At 45.2% G+C, this 21,248-nt stretch overlaps 1 protein-coding gene across 1 annotated transcript; it reads left to right on the forward strand.

Moving 5' to 3' along the window:
• Positions 1 to 349: 349 nt before the first annotated feature.
• Positions 350 to 12,086, forward strand: LOC140467069 (transcription factor ETV7-like). The gene is given in 6 exon segments (XM_072563129.1): positions 350 to 407; positions 2,901 to 3,128; positions 5,891 to 6,024; positions 6,026 to 6,034; positions 9,026 to 9,126; positions 11,700 to 12,086. Coding segments are annotated over 6 exon segments (645 nt in total). The 3' UTR covers positions 11,815 to 12,086.
• Positions 12,087 to 21,248: the final 9,162 nt, after the last annotated feature.

The following is a 21,248-nucleotide window of genomic DNA, read 5'->3' on the forward strand; positions in this document are numbered from 1 at the left end:
TGGAAAGACAGGAGGAATGGAAAAGGTGGTGCAGTGACACTGTTAAGAGAAGAGCTGAGGACGATAGTAAGATACAACCTAGATTCAGCTGATGTAACGTCCATTTGGGTAGAAGGTAAAAAAACAGCAAGGGAAAGAACAAGGGTCACTGGACTTGAAACATTAACTCTATTTTCTCTGCACAGATGCTGCCAGACCTGCTGAGTTTCACTAACAATTTTATGTTATTATTTTCCAGCTCAATTTTCTGACCAACGTGAGAGTTAAAGTAACAATAAGATGAAAAATGACCAAGTGAGCAGGTCAGAGAGTTCAGAGATATTATAAAACTGGAGACAATAAGGGAGCGATGGGTTTGGAACCTGAGAATGAGGAGGTTTTGGGGCATTGGGAGCAGTCACAGGTTGGTGAGTAGAGAGTTAATAGATGAGCAGATTTTGCTGGAAATTAAAGAATGAACATCAGACATTTAAATAACTGGAACTTTATGAAGGATGGAAGCTGGGAAATCTCACAAGCAATGTCTGGAATGGGAGGTAGGTATGCTTTATAACGGAACTGAGGTGAAGTCAGATACTCAGCTTCAGATCAAATCAAACATAGTCCTGTTACTTTATTCTATTTTCTGCTCAGTTTGAGACAATAGTTAAGTGGATATGAAAATGATGAGAAGAGTACAGAGCTTGGAAGGATGTCTGTAGTCTTTTCAGTGTTGGATTCGAGCTGCTTCCCAAGACTGGCTATCAGATATTACAGATACAAGAAAGAGCTTGAAGGAGACAGAGAGGAGCCTCAGCCCAATCTCTTTGACATAATTCTGATCTCATATTTGTAGGTGCTACCCAGGGCCCAGCATGTAGATATGGAGGATATTAGTCCTTAGATGGTTCCAGAGCTAATGGGTGTTGAATGTAGGATTCTCTCATTGTAATTGGATAGGTGAGAGTGGAAACAAGTGGGGCAACTCCAAAGAAGGTTTTTTTGAAGGACAGATATTGCAGCAGGATGTGTGATCCACCATGTTACAGCATGAAGAGGCAAACCTATCTCTGACTTTACCTTGTCTGAACCTGTTCAAACCCATGTGACTATGCATTCCTTCACCTTGATGTTAACACTGTTCACTTTGCTGTCATCTCCTCATTCTGATATCTTCAGGTTTAATTCATTTTCACCAGTTCCCTTTTCCACCTACCAAACCCACAACCACTTCTATCTAGAAGGACAAGGGCAGCAGATATATGGGAACACCACCCCCTGCAAGTTCCCTTCCAACCCACTCACCAACCTGACTTTAAAATATGATCAGATTAGATTCCCTAGAATCTAATTAGTCCAACAAGTCCACACTGACCCTCTGAAGAGTAACCCACCCACACCCATTCCCCTACCCTCAGGGAGTCCAGAACTAGAGGGCATAGGTTTCGGGTGAGAGGGGAAAGATATAAAAGAGACTGAAGGGGCAGGTTTTTCACGCAGAGGGTGGTACGTGTATGGAATGAGCTGCCAGAGGACGTGGTGGAGGCTGGTACAATTGCAACATTTAAGAGGCATTTGGATGGGTATACGGATAGGAAGGGTTTGGAGGCATATGGGCCGAGTGCTGGCAGGTGGGACTAGATTGGGTTGGGATATCTGCGGCATGGACAAGTTGGATCGAAGGGTCTGTTTCCATGCTGTACATCTCTATGACCCTACCCCTGTCTAATGTGCCTAACACTATGGACAATTTAGCATGGTCAATTCACCTAACCTGCACATCTTTGGACTGTGGGAGGAAACCGGAGCACCCGGAGGAAACTCACGCAGACACAGGGAGAATGTGCAAACTCCACACAGACAGTCGCCCGAAGCTGGAATGGAACCTGTGTGCCTGGAGCTGTGAGACAGCAGTGCTAACCACTGAGCCACCGTACCACCTTATATTGACGTTCCTTCAGTGTCACTGGGTCAAAATCCTGGAATTCCCTCCCTAATGGCATTGTGGGTCGACTTATAGTAGGTGGAATGCATCCATTCAAGAAGATAGCTCATCACTGCCTTCCTAAGGGCGTCCAGGGATGGGCCATAAATGCTGGGCCAGCCAACAATAGTCACATTCCATGAGCGAATTTGAAGAAAAACCTCCCACATATACAGCCCTGACACATTGCCATTTTTAATCTATTTGTTTATCTATTATTTTGGTTCTATAAATGCTTGCTTGAGATCTCGACTATGTTTCCATGTTAGAGTTCAGGTTGATCTGATAGAAACATCGAAAACAGGAGCAGGAGTTGGCCATTCAGCCCTTCGGGTCTGCTCCACCATTGGTGATGATCAGTCCCCTGTTCCTTTCTCCCTGTACCACTTGATCCCTTTAGCCCAAAGAACTAGATCTAACTCCTTCTTGAAAACATTCAATGTTGTGGTCTCAGCCACTTTCTGTGGTCGAGAATTCCACAGGCTCACTACTCTCTGGGTGAAGAGATTTCTCCTCATCTCAGTCTGAAATGGCCTACCCTGTATCCTGAAATTGTGACCCACCCACCCATCCCGGTTCTGGACTCCCTGGACATCAGGAACATCCTTCCTATGTTTACCCTGTCTAGTCCCGTTAGAAACTTAAAGGTCTTGATGAGATCCCCCTCATTCTTCTAAACTTTAGTGAATATTGTGTCAATTGATTCAATCTCTCTCCACATGAGAGTCCTCCCAACCCAGGACAAATTACTAACTAATTATCGCTATTTATTTTATCTTACTCTTTATATATGTCAGCTTTTACTGTGACAAAACATCTAGAACCTTTTTGTTCTGAGTATATACAAATATTCTCCAACAAGTGACACATATGACTGTCACATCTTCTCCCCATCCCTTGAAGGAGCTTGTATTTGAAGTTTCTTTTCCTGTTTTAGACAGGACAGCACCGCGAATTGTGAGCATTGTGCAGTGTCCAAGATCTGCCAGTGCCATGAGCTCACCAACGCCGATTCCCGGCAGTAAGCTGCACAACACTGAGGCCTTCCAGAATGGTCACTGGGAGGAACCACTAAACCTCTCCAACAGGTCAGAGGGGACGAGGGGTCTTGATACATGCTCACTCCCGTCAGCATGGCAACCGACCGTCACTGGGAAGATAGCAGGTGAGGCTTCTGAATATTGCGAGCTGTTTAATGTCCATATGATCAGCAGGATGTTACTAATTTAGTTTCTTGTATTTATGTGAGAGTCCAGATTAATTTTGTAAAATCATGCTCCAGTACCAGGCTATAGAGACAGGAAAGCCCAGGATCATTGCTTGTTCTGAGCTATTGGCTGAGCTGGGGATCATGGTCAGGGTCCCCAAAGCCAATCAACATATGTCTGCCCCCCAGAAATAAAAAATCATCTAAAGGCATGATTGAGCTTGATGGGCAGCCAACAGTGGGTAAATAACCTCAACCTTGGCAACCCATGGCTGTGTGGAGCTCTGTGTCTCAGTCAGAGGCCACAAGTCTCAGTCCAGGGTCTGGGTTACCATGGGTTACCACCTCAGTGCAGTGCTGAGGGAGTGCTGCACTTTCAGAGCCGCAATCTTTTGGATCAAATGGTCCGTCTTCTTTCCCAAAGGATCCCATGGCACTTCTCAATGAAGAGCTCGGCTGGTCCTGATTCTGTAACTGTTTCTATAAAGCAGCTGGTGTTTTGCATTGCTAATGGCAGGATCACACTGTGCATAGTCTCTGCCTTATTTCCTTCTGTGCGATAGTAATGACACTTTGAGACATCCTGAGATCACGGATTGTACTGCATGGATTGTAAATGTGTTTTTCCCTTAGATCACTGGGCTAGCCAATTAGGGATTGACAGCTCATGCTGGCTTTACCTGTGAAGTCCCCAGCCCATTAAGAACAACTTAAGCATTCTCCCTCTCCTGTTATCCCTTTCATTCTAGCTATTTCTTTCCAAATCCCTTACCCTCATTCACATTTCTGCTTTGGCTCCATCTGCTTCTGATTCTCTTGAATCCTATCATCAATGACAGAAAACATTGTTGGGAGCTGGCATTACTTATACAGCTCTCACAGAATGAGCTGATGTGGAACACAGAAACGTAGGGGTAGGAATAGGCCATTCGGCCCTTCAAACCTGCTCCTCCATTCAATATGATCAAGGCTGATCATCCAATTCTGTCCCCTATCCCACTTTCTCCCAAAACCTTTGATCCCTTTAGCCCTAAGAACTATATCTAACGTCTTGTGGGAAACACTCATTGTTTTGTCCTCAGCCATTTTCTATGGCAGAGAATTCCACAGGCTGTTTGGGTGAAGAAATTTCTCCTCCTCTCAGTCATACATGGTCTACCATGTTACAGCTGTAGAAAACTTTAGTTAGGTCACATTTGGAGTATTGTGTATCGATCTGGTCAGCACATCTTAGGAAGGATGTGGAGGCTTTGGAAAGAGTGCAAAAGAGGTTTACCAGAGTGTTGCCATTAGCTCCAGGATAGGTTGGGCAAATGTGGTGGTTTTCCCTCTAGCATTGGGGCTGCGTCTTTCTCCCAGGGTGGAACTGTCAAATAGTAGGGGACAAAAGTTTAAGGTGAGATGTGAAAGGTTTAAAGGAGATGTGTGAGGTAATTTTTTTAAACAGAGGATGCTGGGTACCTGTAACATCATAGCAGAGAAATCCTGATGAAGAGTTTATATCTGAAACGTTGATTCTCCTGCTCCTCAGATGCTGCCTGACCTGCTGCGCTTTTCCAGCACCACACTCTCGACTCTGATCTCCAGCATCTGCAGTCTACACTTTCTCCACTCTGTCACTAGGCTCTGGATTCCCCAGTCATTGGGAACATCCTTCCTGCAGTTAGCCTGTCTTAGTCCTTTTAGAATCTTATAGGTTTCTATGAGATATACCCCCTCCAGTGAATTTAATTCTAATTGATTCAACCTCTCCCCATTTGTCAGTCCTGCCATCCCAGGAATCAGTCCGGTAAATCTTCATTGCACTCCCTCCGTAGCCAGAACATCCTTCCTTAGTTACAGAGACTGAAACTACACTCAATACTTCAGGTGTGGTCCAACCAAGGCCCTGTACAATTACAGAAGCCATCCCTGCTCTCAAATCCTCTCGCTATGAAGATCAACATCCCATTACCTTCTTCACCGCCCGCTGTACCTGCAATGCTTCCTTTCAGTGCCTGGTGTACAAGGACACCCAGGTCTCATTGCACCTCCCCCTTCCCCAATCTCTCACCAGATAATGGTCTGTCTCCTCTGTTTGCTGCTAAAGTGGATAGCATCACATTGATCCAAATCACATTATAAAGATGAAATTTTTATATATATTGTATTATCCACATTATTGAATTAAAGATTGGAGAATATCGGGCCATTGGGTTTTGTTTGTGGAACAGGTGCTCAGAGGGAGCAGATTTCCCATTTCAGCACTTGGGACCAGGAAACATTGCTACCCACAATCCTCTGAGATCTCTATGCTCTCTTGTTCTGGCCTTTTGCTTCTCTCTGATTTTAATTGGTCCCCCATTGGCAGCCCGGCCTGAGGTCACAGGGATCCAAAGCTCGGGATTTCCCTCCCTAAACCTCTCCATTTCTTTTCTCTCCTTTTCAATGCTTATTGAAGTCCCTCTTTGGTCATCCATCTGAACACCTGACTGAGCATGAATTTGGTTTGATTTGTGAAAATTTTGCAAGTCCCATCAGGGAAGTTCATCAAATAATGAAGAACAAAGAAAGCTGAGATAAACAATGCAATAATGGTTGGGATTTTGAAGATGAAAGTAGATAGGAGATATGGTCTGCAGGTACTCGATGAGAATGCCCAAGATTAAGTGTGCAGTGAAGTTGCAGGAGGACCTGTTTGCTGCTGATGTTAACCTCTAATGAGACTGATTTCAATGTATACTGCAGGCTACTGTGGGACTACGTTTATCAGCTACTGTCTGACAGTCGATATGAGCAGTACATCAGGTGGGAGGATAAAGAGTCCAAGATCTTCCGTGTCGTTGATCCCAATGGACTGGCATGACTCTGGGGAAAATCACAAGGTGAGCAGCTTTCACTTTCTGGGTGAGGAATCCAACAGATGGTTCTGTCTTTGGGAAAGAGACATTCGATCAGCTTTCAATCAAAAGTTACAAATCTTCATTGATAAACCTCACCTGATACTGTCAGTCTCTTCAACAAATGCTTTCCATGTGGAACCATTGTGTCAGTTAAAGTTTCCCGTATCACTTCAGCTGGAGTGTTCTTACCAGTGGAATGACAATACCCATTCACCTGTCGAGTCTGCTCCACTATTTAACTGAATCATTGATTACAGAACCCTCATTGCCCCAGTCGAGGTGATGTTGAGCTACCTTCTTGAATCACTGCAGTTCTTGGTGCATTAAAAGTAGAGGGTTTTGACCCAGTGACACTGAAAATAAAGCAATAAATTTCTAAAGTCCGGATGGTTTATGGAGGGGACCATACAATGTTGGTGTTCCCATGTGTCTGCTGCCCTTGTCCTCCGTGATCGAGATCATGGACTTGGAAGGTGCTGCTGACAGAGCCTTGGTCATTTCCTGCAGCACATATTTCGATCCACACAGTGCTGCCACTGGACATTACTGGGAAAGAGAGTGAACGTTGAAGGTGATCGATGTGGGCCAATCAAGTGGGGGGCTGCTTTGTCTTCGATGGTGTCAAGACCCTTGAATGTTATTGGAGTTGCATCCATCCAGACACGTGGGAAGTATTCCATCACACTCCGAACTTGAGCCTTGGAAATGATGGACAGGCTTTGAGGAGTCAGGAGGTGAATTACCCGCTGCAGTATTCCGAGCCTCCAACCTGCTGTTATAGCCACTGTGTTCATTTGGAGATCCCAGTTGACTTTCTGGTCAATGGTAACCCTAGGATATTGATAGTGAGAGATTCAGAGATGGGAATACCATTGAATGTCAAGGGGTGCTGATTAGATTGTCTCTTATTGGTGGTGGTCGTAGCCTGGCATTTGTGTGGCACGAATGTTGCTTGCCACTTGTCAGCCCAAGCCTGGATACTGTCCAGATCTTTTTGCATTTGAACATGGACTGCCTCAGTGTCTGAGGGGTCACAGATGGTGCTGAACATGTTGCAGCGAATGTCCCCATTTCTGACCATTTGATGGAGGGAAGGTCATTGATGAAGCAGTTGAAGATGGTTGGGCCTAGGACACTACCCTGAAGAACTCCTACAGAGATGACCTGGAGCTGAGATGACTGACCACAACCATCTTCTTATGTACCAGGTATGATTCTAACCAGCATAGAGTTTGCCCCACCCCATTGACCCAGTTTGGCTCAGGTTCCTTGATGCCCTTCCTTGGTCAAATGCATCCTTGATGTCAAAGGGCTGTCACTCACGCCTCACCTCTGGAATTCAGCTCTTTAGGCCAAGTTTGAACGAAAGCGAGAATGAGGCCAGGAGCTGAGTGGTGCTGGTAGAACCTAATCTGGGCATCACTGAGCAGCTTACTGCTGAGTAGGTGCTGCTTGATAGCACTGTTACTGACACCTTCCATCACTTTACTGATGGTCAAGAGGAGACTGATGGGGCAGTAATTGGCCAGGTTGGATCTGTCCTGTTTTTTGTGTACAAGACATACCTCAGGAATTTCCCACATTGCCAGGTAGATGCCAGTGTTGTAATTGTACTGGAACATCTTGGTTATGGGAGTGGCAAGATCTGGAGCACAAGTCTTCAGTCCTGTTACTGGAATGTTGTCAGGGCCCATAGACTTGGCAGTATCCAGTGCTTCTAGCTGTTTCTTGATATCACATGGAGTGAACAGAATTGGCTGAAGACTGGTATCTGCTGGCGACCACAGGGGGAGGCTGAGATGGATCATCCACTCAGCACTTCTGGCTGAAGATTACTGTAAAAGCATCAGCCTTATCTTTTGTACTGATGTGCTGAGCTCATCCATCATTGAGGATGGGGATATTTGTGGAGCCTAATCACGTTTTACAAGATCCTTTAGATTTGTCTATCTCTTGTTGCTTATGCTGTTTGGCGTGCAAGTAGTCCTTTTTAGATATCCCTTAGGCATGCCTTCCTGCACTCTCCATTAAACCAGGGTTGGTTTCCTGGCTTGATGGCAATGGTTGAGTGGGGGATATACCAGGCCATGGGATTACAGACTGTGGTTGATTATGATGACAGTCCTCAGTACGTTAGGAAATGCTAGTCTTGAGTTGCTAGGTCTGCTATGGAATGATCCCATTGAGCATTTTTCAATGTGAAGGTGGGACGTGGTCTTCAGAAGGACTGTGCAGTGGTCACTCCTGCCAGTACTGTTCCTGAGACTGGTCAAGGGCTTGCAGATTTCCTCTCTTGTTAGTCACATTGCCACCAGGTGCAGAGCCAGTCCAGTCGCTATGTCCTTTCGGGCTTGGACAGTCATGGTGCTACAAGTCAATCTTAGTGATGGCCATTGAAGTTCCCACATTAAGTGCATCTTGTGTCACCAACATCATGAGTACTGCTTCCACATCATGATAAAACGGAGAAGGACGGAGGGGAGCAGTCAGCAGGAAATTTCCACACCATTTTTGCTGATGGCTGAGATTCTGCGAGGTTTAGAGTCAATGTTGATGACTCCCTCCAGACTTCGAATGAGTTGATTCTGCAGGTGGAGAGAGGAAGCGTAGAAGGGGATTGAATCAATGTGTAGACTCCATGATATGTGCATGCACTGAGATTGATTTTTATTTTGAAAGGATGTCAGGAATGTGAAACCCAGGCATGAAAATGACGTCAGGGTTCCAATTAAATGTCAAAATAGGCTTGTGGGGTTGAATGGCCTCCTCCTGTACCTCCGCCTTGTCTGAAGAAGTTATTGCACTGGGCTCCTGTTTTTCCAAAAGGGTCCAACGTAAAATGAAACCACAGTTTGGCAGAGTCTATTCATTGAAGTTCCTGGAGAGCTTGATATCGGGTGCACCTTTGAGTATCCAGTTTGTCTTCCAGTTTCTGTATTTTTAAAAAAAGATTTTGCTTTTGTTTCCACCCAGAACCGAGCAAATATGACGTATGAGAAAATGCCAAGAGCTCTACGGCATTATTACAAACTAAACATCATCAGAAAGGAGCCCGGCCAGAAACTCATCTTCAGGTAAGTCTCACCATCTTCACTGAGTGCTCAAGATCACATTCTGTCATGGGAATCCCTCTCCATTCTCACTCCGACATTCTCACAACATTATGGCCTCTCTGTAAGTTAGCAAACAGAGCTGTATGATTCAGTGAAGTGATGGGTAATGAACACACACTGTACCTTGGGAGTAGGCTGGGATTGGACTGGCAGTGTCATGTAGGACAGAGCCAGCTCCTAACAGCTGAACACTCCTTTTGAAAGACTTGCATTTATATAGCACTTCCCACAACCCAGCATTTTCAGCCAATGATGTGCTTCTGAAGAGCAATCACTGTTGAAATGTAGGAAACATTTGACGCACTGTAAGATCCCACAAACAGCAATGTGATAATGACCAGATATCACTTTTTGGGGTATTGACTGAGGGCTAGATATTACCTGGGAAAACTCTCCATGCTTATCATTGAAATAGTGCTGTGGCTGCTTCTAGTTTCACCCATCAGAGCAGCCAGGACTTCAGTTCAACTTGTGTTCCAAAAGATGGCACCCACAGCGATGCAGCACCTCCTCAGTGCTCCACTGGAGCGTTAGCTTTCAATTGTGTACTGGAATCCTGGAGGGCTCCATGATTTCACAATCTTCTGAGTCTGAGACCAGTGTGGACCCAACTTGAGGGAGTGGCTCTTTGAAACCCAGTGTCTCTTCACTCCCCACCAGTAACCCCACAGCTGTCACACAGTGAGCGACAACAAACTGAAAGCATTTGAGTCTTCAATCTGTATTGGAAAAGGCCTCAAGTGAAAATATCTTTGAGATATAGGAGAGACATCTACGTCCAGTTAACAATAAATCAGATTTTCAATAAAGAGCCCTCCATGAGTCTCGAAGAGGATTGTGGGATTATACACTGCATTAGTTGAATTAGAGGGTGATACAGGTTACCCTACCTCCTAAATTAGTCTGTTAACACTCTGCATGTGTGTTGGTACTGATGTAAGGAACTTACCTGAGTACAGTTACAAATATCCACCTGTCCAATTGGCTCTTCAGTTAAAGATAAATAGTGATAACAAAATGAACTTTGTGCATGCCGTTTTCAGACACATGCTCCAGGTGAGAAAGACTTACACAGTATTATAGACCAGGCCAAACCCCCTCAAAACATATCAAATATCAATAGTCTAATCCCTAACTTTTATCTTTATTTAAAGGCAGGTGGAAGGCGCTGTGCTCCAGATGTGATTTGATTGGTCAAACTACTGGGTTATAATCAAATAGCACTTTGTTCTTACACCACATTTAAAATACAACAAAAACATTTACATAACTTTAATTCTTAATGTACTTAACAAAATAATATTGTATTTCACTACCACCGTTCTAATATAGAAGCATCCCATAAACACACCCTTGGCAAAGGCAAATTCAACAAAGCAGATTTCCCTCACTTGCTATCTCCTCCAGCCCAGGAGAAGGAACACCAATGGAATGAATCCAGCAGCAGAGAAAAAGAGCTGGACCTATCAGCTTCAATTCCAAAAAAACTCAACTTCCACAACTGAAAGCAAAACTGAAATCCTGAATCTGAGGGAGCTTGGCTGTGCCCATTCATGCTTCCTTTGTCTAATTGTTTTAAAAACCCATAGTTATTTATGCTGCTTTCCATGGAGCAGAGGCATCGGGCCCAGACTGACAATGCCCCTCCCCTTGAAGAAAAACAGGACAGAACAAATCCCTCTCAAAAACACATCCCTCATCGCAAGCGGAACATACATTGGGAACATGTAGGCTACAATCACACTGGCACTAGCCATCATGATATCTCTCAACCAGCTTCACCTGGCAGTGAAAGCTGGGAGCTACATCATAAGAAGCACGTCAAGAGGGCTAGGGATCAGAAAGTTTACAAGTCCCTGGGTCACACTCAAAGTGAGGAGTGAAATATTGTCACATTTGGTTGGTAGCTTTCATAGCAGGAAGTGCTTCTGAGGAACATCATTGTATTTAATTGCAATTCCACAGGCCAGGAGGAAATCACAGCAGAGGTGGCTTTCAGAAAGTTGCCCTGCGGATTGCCAGCTGTTTACTGTTGTTGGATTTGGGGTCAATTCTGCTGTCAGAATTATCTTCAACATAATGGCTCTGAGATCATCTGCATTGACAGTAAAGCAGTAAAAGTCTAACCTACCCCATCTTACCACAAAGAGAAGGTCACTCACACCAAACCATTTGGGGGCAAATTGTACCATAATTAATATGTGATTGTCCATAGACTGTGATGAGGGTGGGGGGGGGGCGGGGGAAAGGAGATAAAACAGGTAAGTGCCCATGATGGGGGGGTGGGAGCCAGGACATGGACAATGGACGGAACAGCATTGATGGGTTGATTGGTATTTTCAGATTGTTGACTTTTCTATGATCATGAATATTCCAAAATTACAGTTTACTGCTCTGAAATTGTCCTCCTTTCCCGAGACTGTGTTCCAACCCAATAACTCGCATCTCCCTGTTTCCAACCATCAGTGTAGCCATTCTTTGAAAGGTCAGAGTGTGACCCCTTCCATGACCCCTAACCACATCTGTTTACACAGGTTCCTGAAGACCCCAGATGAAATCACCCATAAACCGGAAAAATTGGAGCAACTGGAATTACATGAGCAGGAAGGAGCCGATTTTAAAGAGGACACATTTCAGCTCTCTCCATGACAGTGACGTTACAAATGGCACCTACCTGAGCCCTGAGCCTGCCCAGTTCCGGGCCCTGCAGACTGACACTTAGCAACCCAAAACAAACGTTCTCTTTTCCGAATGGTACCGCCGTGAAGTTTTCCTTGCTTTCTGGGGTTTGTGATTTTAGTTTGTTGATAATAGCACTACATTCAATACATGCACTGGCAAACCTGTAAGATATGTTGAGAAGCTTGCTGTGAGAGTTGTGAAGAAAAATTGTGAATAAATTCTTAATACTTTGAGTCCTATCTGTCTGAATCCCTCATGTTTGTTCAGCTCTTTAGAAGCAACAAGTGCAGGATAGCAGAACTGAGCGAATGAATTAAGAGTTGAAGGCTTCATTTTGACCTTTGGGTGATGGTGTGAGGACTGTGTTGGTTGGGTCTTGATCTGGGAGTGAACAGGCCCCACTCTCCACCCAGTGTAAAGCCCCAGATCTCATTTAAACCTCATTAGTGAACAGCAGGGTGTGCAGCAAGCATCCACATATCACCCCTTTCAGGTTTCAGGTTCATTTGTGATGCTGGGTGAGAATAATGCCAACCTGGAGTCAGTTTCTCACTGGAGGTATATGAATGTGATGCTGCTGCCCCTTTAACAAGGTTATTTTGTCCTTGGTTTTTTCCCAAGAGGTCATAAAGGCAGAGGTGTTGAATTATCTACTTTAACAATAGCAGTGGAGTGGCCAGTTCTCTCAATTCAGGTTTTTTTTTCTAGTTTGGTTTGTTACAGGAGGCAGTTAGGAGGTGCTGGTGGCAGAGAAGCTGCTACAGTGAAGCATGGTTTCCCAAGCTTCAGCAACTATTTCTGGCCTGACTCTTCTCTCTGAAATCCCTCCTACCTGTAAGAACCTGAGTTTGAATTTAACATTTGCCAAGGGGTGTGTTTTTGGGATGTGTTGTGGATATTGGAACAGCTCCTTCATTAAGTTGCAATTTCAAGTCAGTTGGATTTCCAAATCGTTATGTTATTCTAAATTCTGTTTTCTTTTCTTCATGTTTCAACCGTAGTTTGTAAATAAGTTCTGTTTTACTTAAAGCCGAGTGGTTTAACCAGCTGCATCACACCTGGAACATCCACTTCACATCTGCCCTTAAAATAAGAAAGATCTAGGGTTGTGCTATCTTCTTAAAGTGTTTTGAGGGGGTTTGGCCTGATCCATAACATGAAAATAATTCCATGTTTCCCATCGGCAGGTTCCTGTATCTCCAGGTGATTAGGGTTCTGCTAATATTGTGGCCACCCCAGGTGCCCCATTGAAAAGAGAAGCTAGATTCACAAGCTCAGGAGCCTCATTGATTATTTTATAAGGGAGACAGGAATGAAGCTATGGTGATACAGTTAGTGAAAGGCACAATCACACTGACATAGACATGAATGGCCTTTTGGAGTGCAGTCATTTCACATCATATACAACTGCAGTATCACCTGAGACAGGCAACGTTCTGACCAAATTCCAATCATACACCCCCCACAGTGCAGCCTTAGACCAGCAGCAGAACTAGAGTAATGCAGAATAGATTGAGAGTAGACCTAGAGCAATACAGGATTAAATTGTAAAGTGATGGAAGAGCTTGCTGACAGTGTGACAGTGTTGTGGAGCACTGTGGAGAACGAGTCATTGAATGTATTTAAGACAGAGATAAAGATGTTCTTCATTAGTAAGAGGATCAAGGGTTACAGGGAGAAGGCAGAAGAATGAGGTTGAGAAGCATATCAACCATGATTGAATGACAGAGCAGAAGTGATGGGCTGAATGGCCTAATTATCCTCCTGTGTTTGATGTGGTCACCAATAGCCTGCTCCCTGAAAATCAGTTTGGATTCTTCTCCCGATCTCATTGGTTGAAATATGGACAGTTGAGCTGAACCTCGGTTGGGGGGGTGTGGAGGGGGTGGGGGCGTGGGAATATCAGTGACTGCCTTTTAACTGTTTAATTTGTGGTAACATTTAGGAATTTCAGAAGCATCGAAACATAACAATGTGGTTGCCATGGAGTTGAAGCTAAACATCACCCTATTGATGAAGGGCTTTTGCCTGAAATGTCGATTCTCCTGCTCCTCGGATACTTTCCAGCACCACTCTAATCTTGACTCTAATCTCCAGCATCTACAGTACCCACTTTCACCTTACGCTATTGAAAGGCATTACCAGTTCTCAGCCCTGCACACGGTAACTCAGAAAGGGAGAGCTGATTTGAGAGGCCCAGTTACAAAGAGATAGAGACATTAACTCGAATGTGGAGAAGGGTAGGGAAGGACTGTTGTGTGCTAAGAAACAAGCACTTGTTTGTGAGAGAGACTTTTCAGTTCGATACAAAGGGGACAGAACCTCCAGGATTTAATGAACTAGAAGTTACCTAAGGTGAGCTTTGCTGGTGGAATCCTGTTTGTGAAAAACTAGGCTGAGTGCAACAGAGGTCATCAAAAACGTCTACCAAGTGTGAGGGAGTAGTGAGACTGTTGGAGAGCTGGGAGCAGTGTATTCTTCAAATTGGATACATCTTCCAGAGTGGGGTCTGTACCAAAGGTAATGCACGCAATGCGCTTATACCATGTGTTAGCCAATCTGAAGTAGTTTTTTTTCATTTGAGGCATTTGCTGCTTGTTTGGTAATATTCAATCAAGATTGATATTGGGTTGTTTGCTTCAGTTTAGTTCTGGTGTGATTTTTTTCCCCTTTGTGGGTGTCATGGGCTTGAACCTGCATTTATTTCCCATCCTTAATTGCCCTGGTAAAGGTGTGGGGGAGCTGCATTCTGAACCTCTGCAGTCCTTGGGGTGTGCAGCTGCCCACAATGCTGTTTAGGTTTTGGGGATTGGGGTACAGTTCCAGGAGTTAGACCCAGCAGCACCGAAGGAATATGTTTCCAAGTCAGGATGGTGAGTACCTTGGAGAGGACCTTATGGGTGGCGGTATTCCCATGGATCTGCTGCCTTTGTACTTCTAGATGGCAGTGATCATGGCTTTGGAAGGTGCTATTGAAGACATCTTGGCAGATTTCTGCAGTGAGTCAGCTGTAGGTGGTACACACTGGTGCTACTGTGCATCAGTGGTTGAGGGAGTGAACCTCGAAGGTGATGGATATGATGCCAGTCAAATGGGCTGCTGTGTTCTGGATGGTGTCAAACTTCTTGAGTACTGTTGAAGCTGCACCCATCCAGGCAAGTGTGGAGTATTCCATCACCCTCCAGCCTTGGGCCTTGTAGATTGAGAACAGGCATTGGGGAGTCAGGAGGTGAGTTACCACATGATTCCAAGCTTCTGACCTGCTCTTGTATGCACTTTTATACGGCTCACCCAGTTCTTTTTCTGGTCAATACTACCCCTTAAACAACTGGTAGTGGGGGATTGAACAATAGTAACACCATTGAAGGGCGAGGGATGATGGCCTTTTATTGGAGATGATCATTAGATCGTACTTATGGGGCATGAAGGTTACTTGCTACTTTTCACCCAAGCCTGGATATAATCCAGATCTTGTTCCAAATGAACATGGACTGCTTCAGTATCTGAGAAGTTGCAATATTATTTAAAAAGTTAGGTACAAAAGTATGAAAACTGAAATTGGTATATAATGCATAGCATTTCTCCGGTGCAGTGAATCACTTGGGAAAGTTTATCCGCACCTTATCCAACCTTATAGTGAGTTTTTGTAAATAGGCCAGCAATGGTATTAGAGTCAGGAATAGACTGCAGCTTTAGAAAGAATGAAAAATACTATAAAATGGTAAAATATAGATGCAGAATTCGGCCATTCAGCCCATCGAGTCTGCTCTGCCATTCATTCATGGCCGATATGTTTCTAACCCCATTCTCCAGCCTTTTCCTCATTATCCTTGATCCCTTTACTAATCAAGAACATACCTATCTGTCTGAAATATACTGAATCACGTGGCCTCCACAGCACTTTGTGGCAATGTGTTCCATAGATTAACCACCCTCTAGATGAAGAAATTCCTCCTCATCTCCATTCTAAAGGGTTGCCCCTTCATTCTGAGGCTCTGCCCTCAGGTCCCACTCGTGGAAACATCTCCATGTCTACTCCACCCAGGCCTGTGCAGTATTCTGTAAGTTACAATCAGATACCCATCATCCTTCTAATAGATCCAGAGTCCTCAACTGCTCCTCATAGGACAAGCCCGTCATCCTTGGGATCATTCATGTGAACCTCCTGTGGACTCTCTCCAATTCCAGCACATCCATCCTTAGACCAGGCCCAAAACTGCTCACAATATTGCAAATACAGTCTGACTAGAGCTTATATAGCCTCAGTGGGAAGTCCCTGCTCTTGTATTCCAGCCCTCTCAAAAAGAAAGCTAACATTGCATTTGCCTTCCTAACTGCCAAGTGAACCTGCATGTTAACCTGAAGAGAATCCTGAACATGGACTTCCAAGTCCCTTAGTGCTTCAGATTTCTGAAGCCTTTCTCCATTTTGAAAAGAGCTTACAGCTCAATACTTTCTACCAAATTGCAAACTTCATATTCTTCCACATTATATTCCATCTGCCATTTCTTTGCCCATTCTCCCAGCCTGTGCAAGTCTTTCTGCAGCATTCTGCTCCCTCAATACAACCTGTGCCTCCATCTAACTTGGTGTCATTTGCAAACATAGCACCAATGCCATTTGTTCCTTCATCCAGATTGTTAATGTAGAATGTGAATCGTTATGGTCCCACCAGTTACTGGCTGCCATCCTGAAAAAGAGCCCTTTATTCCCACGGTCTGCCTTCTGTCACTCAGCTAATCCTCTATCCATGTCAGAAGTTATGTCCTAGTGGTGTTTTAGCACATTATAATCCAGGCTTACTCACTACAATGGTTCCAGTCTCATCATCCACAAGACTGGGAGCTGTCTCTGTACAAGTGTAAACTGACAAGTGTTCTAAGTTGAGAGTCATAGAATAGAATTTTTGAATCCCCAAAGTGTGGAAACAGGCCATTCAGCCCAACAAGTCCACACAGACCCTCTAAAGAGTAACCCACCCAGACTCATTCCCCTATCCCATTACTCACTGACTAATGCACCTTACCTACACTCCCTGAACACTATTGGCAATTTAGTATGGCCAGTTCACAGCTTTGGACTATGGGAGGAAACTCACACTGACACAGGGAGAATGTGCCAACTCCACACAGACAGTCGCCTGAGGCTGGAATCAAACCTGGGTCCCTGGCGCTGTGAGGTAGCAGTGCTAACCACTGAGTCACCGTGCTGCCCGAGAACTTTGATGGAGGCTGAACAGAGGTATATAACCATTGAGTGGAAGGAGTTAACAGTAACCTGGGCATGTGAGACATTCACAGATAAACCCACGGGACTGAAATTCCAGGACAGGATGGACTGTGAGTCTTAGGTAAGATGATTGGGATTGAAGGCAATCTCAATAATGCCTCTCTGCAGACAAAGATTCAGGTGAGGCTGATAAGATAGAAATATGTTCGAGACAGATACACTCTCAGGGTGAGGGCTGGGAGCAGAGCCAGGGATAAGGGTCAGGAGGCACAGAGGGGGAACAGGGCGCAGAGTGGGTGATAAGGAGCAGGGAGAGGGAGCGGGGCATGGTGAGGGGCAGGAGGCAGAGGGCAGAGCAGGGAATAAGAAACAGTGAGAGGGAAAGGGGCAAGGTGCCCTGGAGAAGGTGATCTAGAAAGCTGAGAAGTTAGAGATGCTAGAGTGTTCCCTTACAGTAAACACAGCCTGGTGTCTCTTCCAAGGTTAGATTAGATTACTTACAGTGTGGAAACAGGCCCTTCGGCCCAACAAGTCCACACCGACCCGCTGAAGCGCACCCACCCAGACCCATTCCCCTACATTTACTAAGGGCAATTTAGCATGGCCAATTCACCTAACCTGCACATTTTTGGACTGTGGGAGGAAACCGGAGCACCCGGAGGAAACCCACACAGACACGGGGAGAATGTGCAAACTCCACACAGTCAGTCGCCTGAGTCGGGAATTGAACCCGGGTCTCTGGCGCTGTGAGGTAGCAGTGCTAACCACTGTGCCACCGTGCCACCCACTATGGGATGTTTGCCAAGAGTCAATGCTCTTCCTTTGTTTGCCATTCCTCCTGCCTGTCATAAATGTCTGACACATGCCTGTCATCTGAAGCAGCTCAATACACAAGGGCTGTGTCTGGGAAGCTCATTCAAAACGAGCTGTGTGTCTGTGCTGAGGGCTGGAGCTCACTCTGTCCTGTTACATAAAGCTGTAGCTGCAGTCCTTGTGAATGACTGTATACCCCAGTGCAGCAATAGACAATAGGTGTAGGAGTAGGCCATTCTGGCCTTTGAGCCAGCATCACCATTCATTATGATCATGGCTGATCATCCTCAATCAGTATCCTGTTCCTGCCTTATCCCCATAACCCTTGAGTCCACTATTCTTAAGAGCTCTATCCAATTCTTTCTTGAAAGTATCCAGAGACTTGGCCTCCACAGCCTTCTGGGGCAGAGCATTCCACACACCCACCACTCTCTGGGTGAAGAAGTTTCTCCTCAACTTTGTTCTAAATGGCCTGCCCCTTATTTTTAAACTGTGTCCTCTGGTTCAGGACTGACCCATCAGTGGAAACATACTTCCTGCCTCCAGAGTGTCCAATCCTTTAATAATCTTACACCTCTCAATCAGATTCCCTCTCAGCCTTCTAAACTCAAGGGTATACAAGCCCAGTCGCTCCAATCTTTCAGCGTAAAATAGTCCCACCATTCTTGGAATTGACCTCGTGAACCTACGTTGTATTCCCTCAATAGCCAGAATGTCTTTCCTCAAATTTGGAGACCAAAACTGCACACAATATTCCAGGTGCGGTCTCACCAGGGCCCTGTAAAGCTGCAGAAGCACCTCTTTGCTTCTATACTTAATCCATCTTGTTATGAAGGCCAGCATGCTATTAGCCTTCTTCACTACCTGCTGTACCTGCATGCTTACCTTCATTGACTGGTGTACAAGAACACCTAGATTTCGTTGTACTGCCCGTTACCTAACTTGACTCCATTTAGGTAGTTATCTGCCTTCCTGTTCTTGCCACCAAAGTGGATAATCACACATTTATCCACATTAAACTGCATCTGCCATGCATCCACCCACTCATCTAGCCTGTCCAGGTCACCCTGTAATCTCCCAACATCCTCCTCACATTTCACCCTGCCACCCAGCTTTGTATCATCAGCAAATTTGCTAATATTGCTTTTAATACCTTCGTCTATATCCTTAATGTACATTGTAAAAAGCTGCGATCCCAGCACTGATCCCTGCGGCACACCACTGGTCACCGCCTGCCATTCCGAAAGGGAGCCGTTTATCACTACTCTTTGTTTCCTGTCAGCCAACCAATTTTCAATCCAAGTCAGTATTTTGCCCCCAACACCATGCGCCCTAACTTTGCTCACTAACCTCCTATGTAGGACTTTATCAAAGGCTTTCTCAAAGTCCCAGGTACACTACATCCACTGGATCTCCCTTGTCCATTTTCAGAGTTACATCCTCAAAAAATTCCAGAAGATTAGTCAAGCATGATTTCCCCTTCATAAATCCATGCTGACTCTGACCTATCCTGTTACTGCTATCCAGATGTGTTGTAATTTCATCCTTTATAATTGACTCCAGCATCTTTCCCACCACTGAGGTCAGACTAACTGGTCTATAATTCTGTTTTCTCTCTCCCTCCTTTCTCAAAAAGTGGGACAACATTAGCCACCCTCTAATCTGCAGGAACTGACCCTGAATGTATAGAACATTGGAAAATGATCGCAATGCATCCACGATTTCTCGAGCTACCTCCTTCAGTACCCTGGGATGTAGGTCCTTCAGCCTAACAGTCTCTCCAAACACCATTTCCTGCCTAATATGAGTTCCCTTCAGTTCAGGTCCTTCAGCCACTATTACATCTGGGAGATTGCTCGTGTCTTCCCTAGTGAAGACAGATCTAAATTACCAATTCAACTCTTCTGCCATTTCTTTGTTCCCCGTAATATATTCCCCTCTTTCTGTCTTCAAGGGCCCAATTTTAGTCTCAACCATTTTTTTTCTTTTCACGTACCTAAAAAAGCCTTTACTATCTCCTTTATATTTTTGGCCAGTTTACCTTCGTACCTCATTTTTTCTTTGCATATTTCCTTTTTAGTTATCCTCTGTTGTTCTTTAAAAGCTTCCCAGTCCTCCGTTTTCCCACTCATCTTTGCTATGTTATACTTTTTCCCTTTTTGTCTTTATATGGTCCTTAACTTCCCTCGTCAGCCACGAAATGATCCTGCAGCTTCTGCAGAAATACCTGCCATTGTTCCTCCACTGCCATCCCTGCTAAGGTATTGCACCATTGAACTTTGGCCAGCTCCTCCCTCATAGCTCCATAGTTCTCCTTATTCAACTGAAATATTGTCACTTCCGATTCTACCCTCTCCCTTTCAAACTGCAGATTAAAGCTTATTGTATTGTGGTCACTACCTCCTAATGGCTCCTTCACTTCGAGGTCCCTGATCAATCCAGTTTGTTGCACAATACCAGATCCAGAATTGCTTTCTCCCTGGTAGGCTCCAGCACCAGCTTCTAAGAATCCATCTCGGAGGCACTCCACAAACTCCCTTTCTTGGGGTCCAGTACCATCCTGATTCTCCCAGTCTACCTGCATGTTGAAATTCCCCATAACAACTGGAGCAATATCTTTGCAACGGACCAATTTCAGCTCCTTATTCAACTTACACACTACATCCAGGCTACTGTTTGGGGGCCTGTAGATAACTCCCATTAGGAGTCCTCAGAACTCCTTAGAATTTCTCAGCTCTATCCATACTGACTCTACATCCCCTGATTCTAGGTCCCCCCACGCACTCTGAGACATTCCTGCAGTCTACACAATGGGAGAGCAAGAAACTCAGACAGAAATCGGATTGAATTGTTGGAACACACCAGAACCTGCTGACTGACCCCTCCTCTGAATCCCACTTGGCTCTGAGCAATGGGGGAGGCTGCTGCTCTATAGGGTCCACCATCACCTCAGTTCTGACTTCTGAGCCTCTTGGTCCTGTTTCCAGATGCTGTCTTATAGCAAGGAGCTGAGAAAGACACCATCACTTTTAGGCAGTTTGATGATGTGAGACACTCTGGTCTAAAAGCCCCCCAGGGGAAAGCAGTGGGGCACGGGGCTCTGACACAGGGTCTGTCCCGGCTGCTCAGAAGGGAAAGGGGGAGAGGGGCAGAGCAGTAGTCATTGGGGACTCCATAGTTAGGGGGGCAGGTAGGAGGTTCGGTGGGGACGAGAGAGACTCATGGTTGGTGTGTTGCCTCCCACGTGCCAGGGTTCGTGATGTCTCTGATCATGTTTTTGGGATCCTTAAGGGGGAGGGGGAGCAGCCCCAAGTCACGATCCACATTGGCACCAATGACATAGGTAGGGAGAGAGATGG

The sequence above is a fragment of the Chiloscyllium punctatum genome, chromosome 45 (genome assembly GCF_047496795.1).
Source record: "Chiloscyllium punctatum isolate Juve2018m chromosome 45, sChiPun1.3, whole genome shotgun sequence".
In the NCBI taxonomy this organism is placed as follows: Eukaryota; Metazoa; Chordata; class Chondrichthyes; order Orectolobiformes; family Hemiscylliidae; genus Chiloscyllium; species Chiloscyllium punctatum.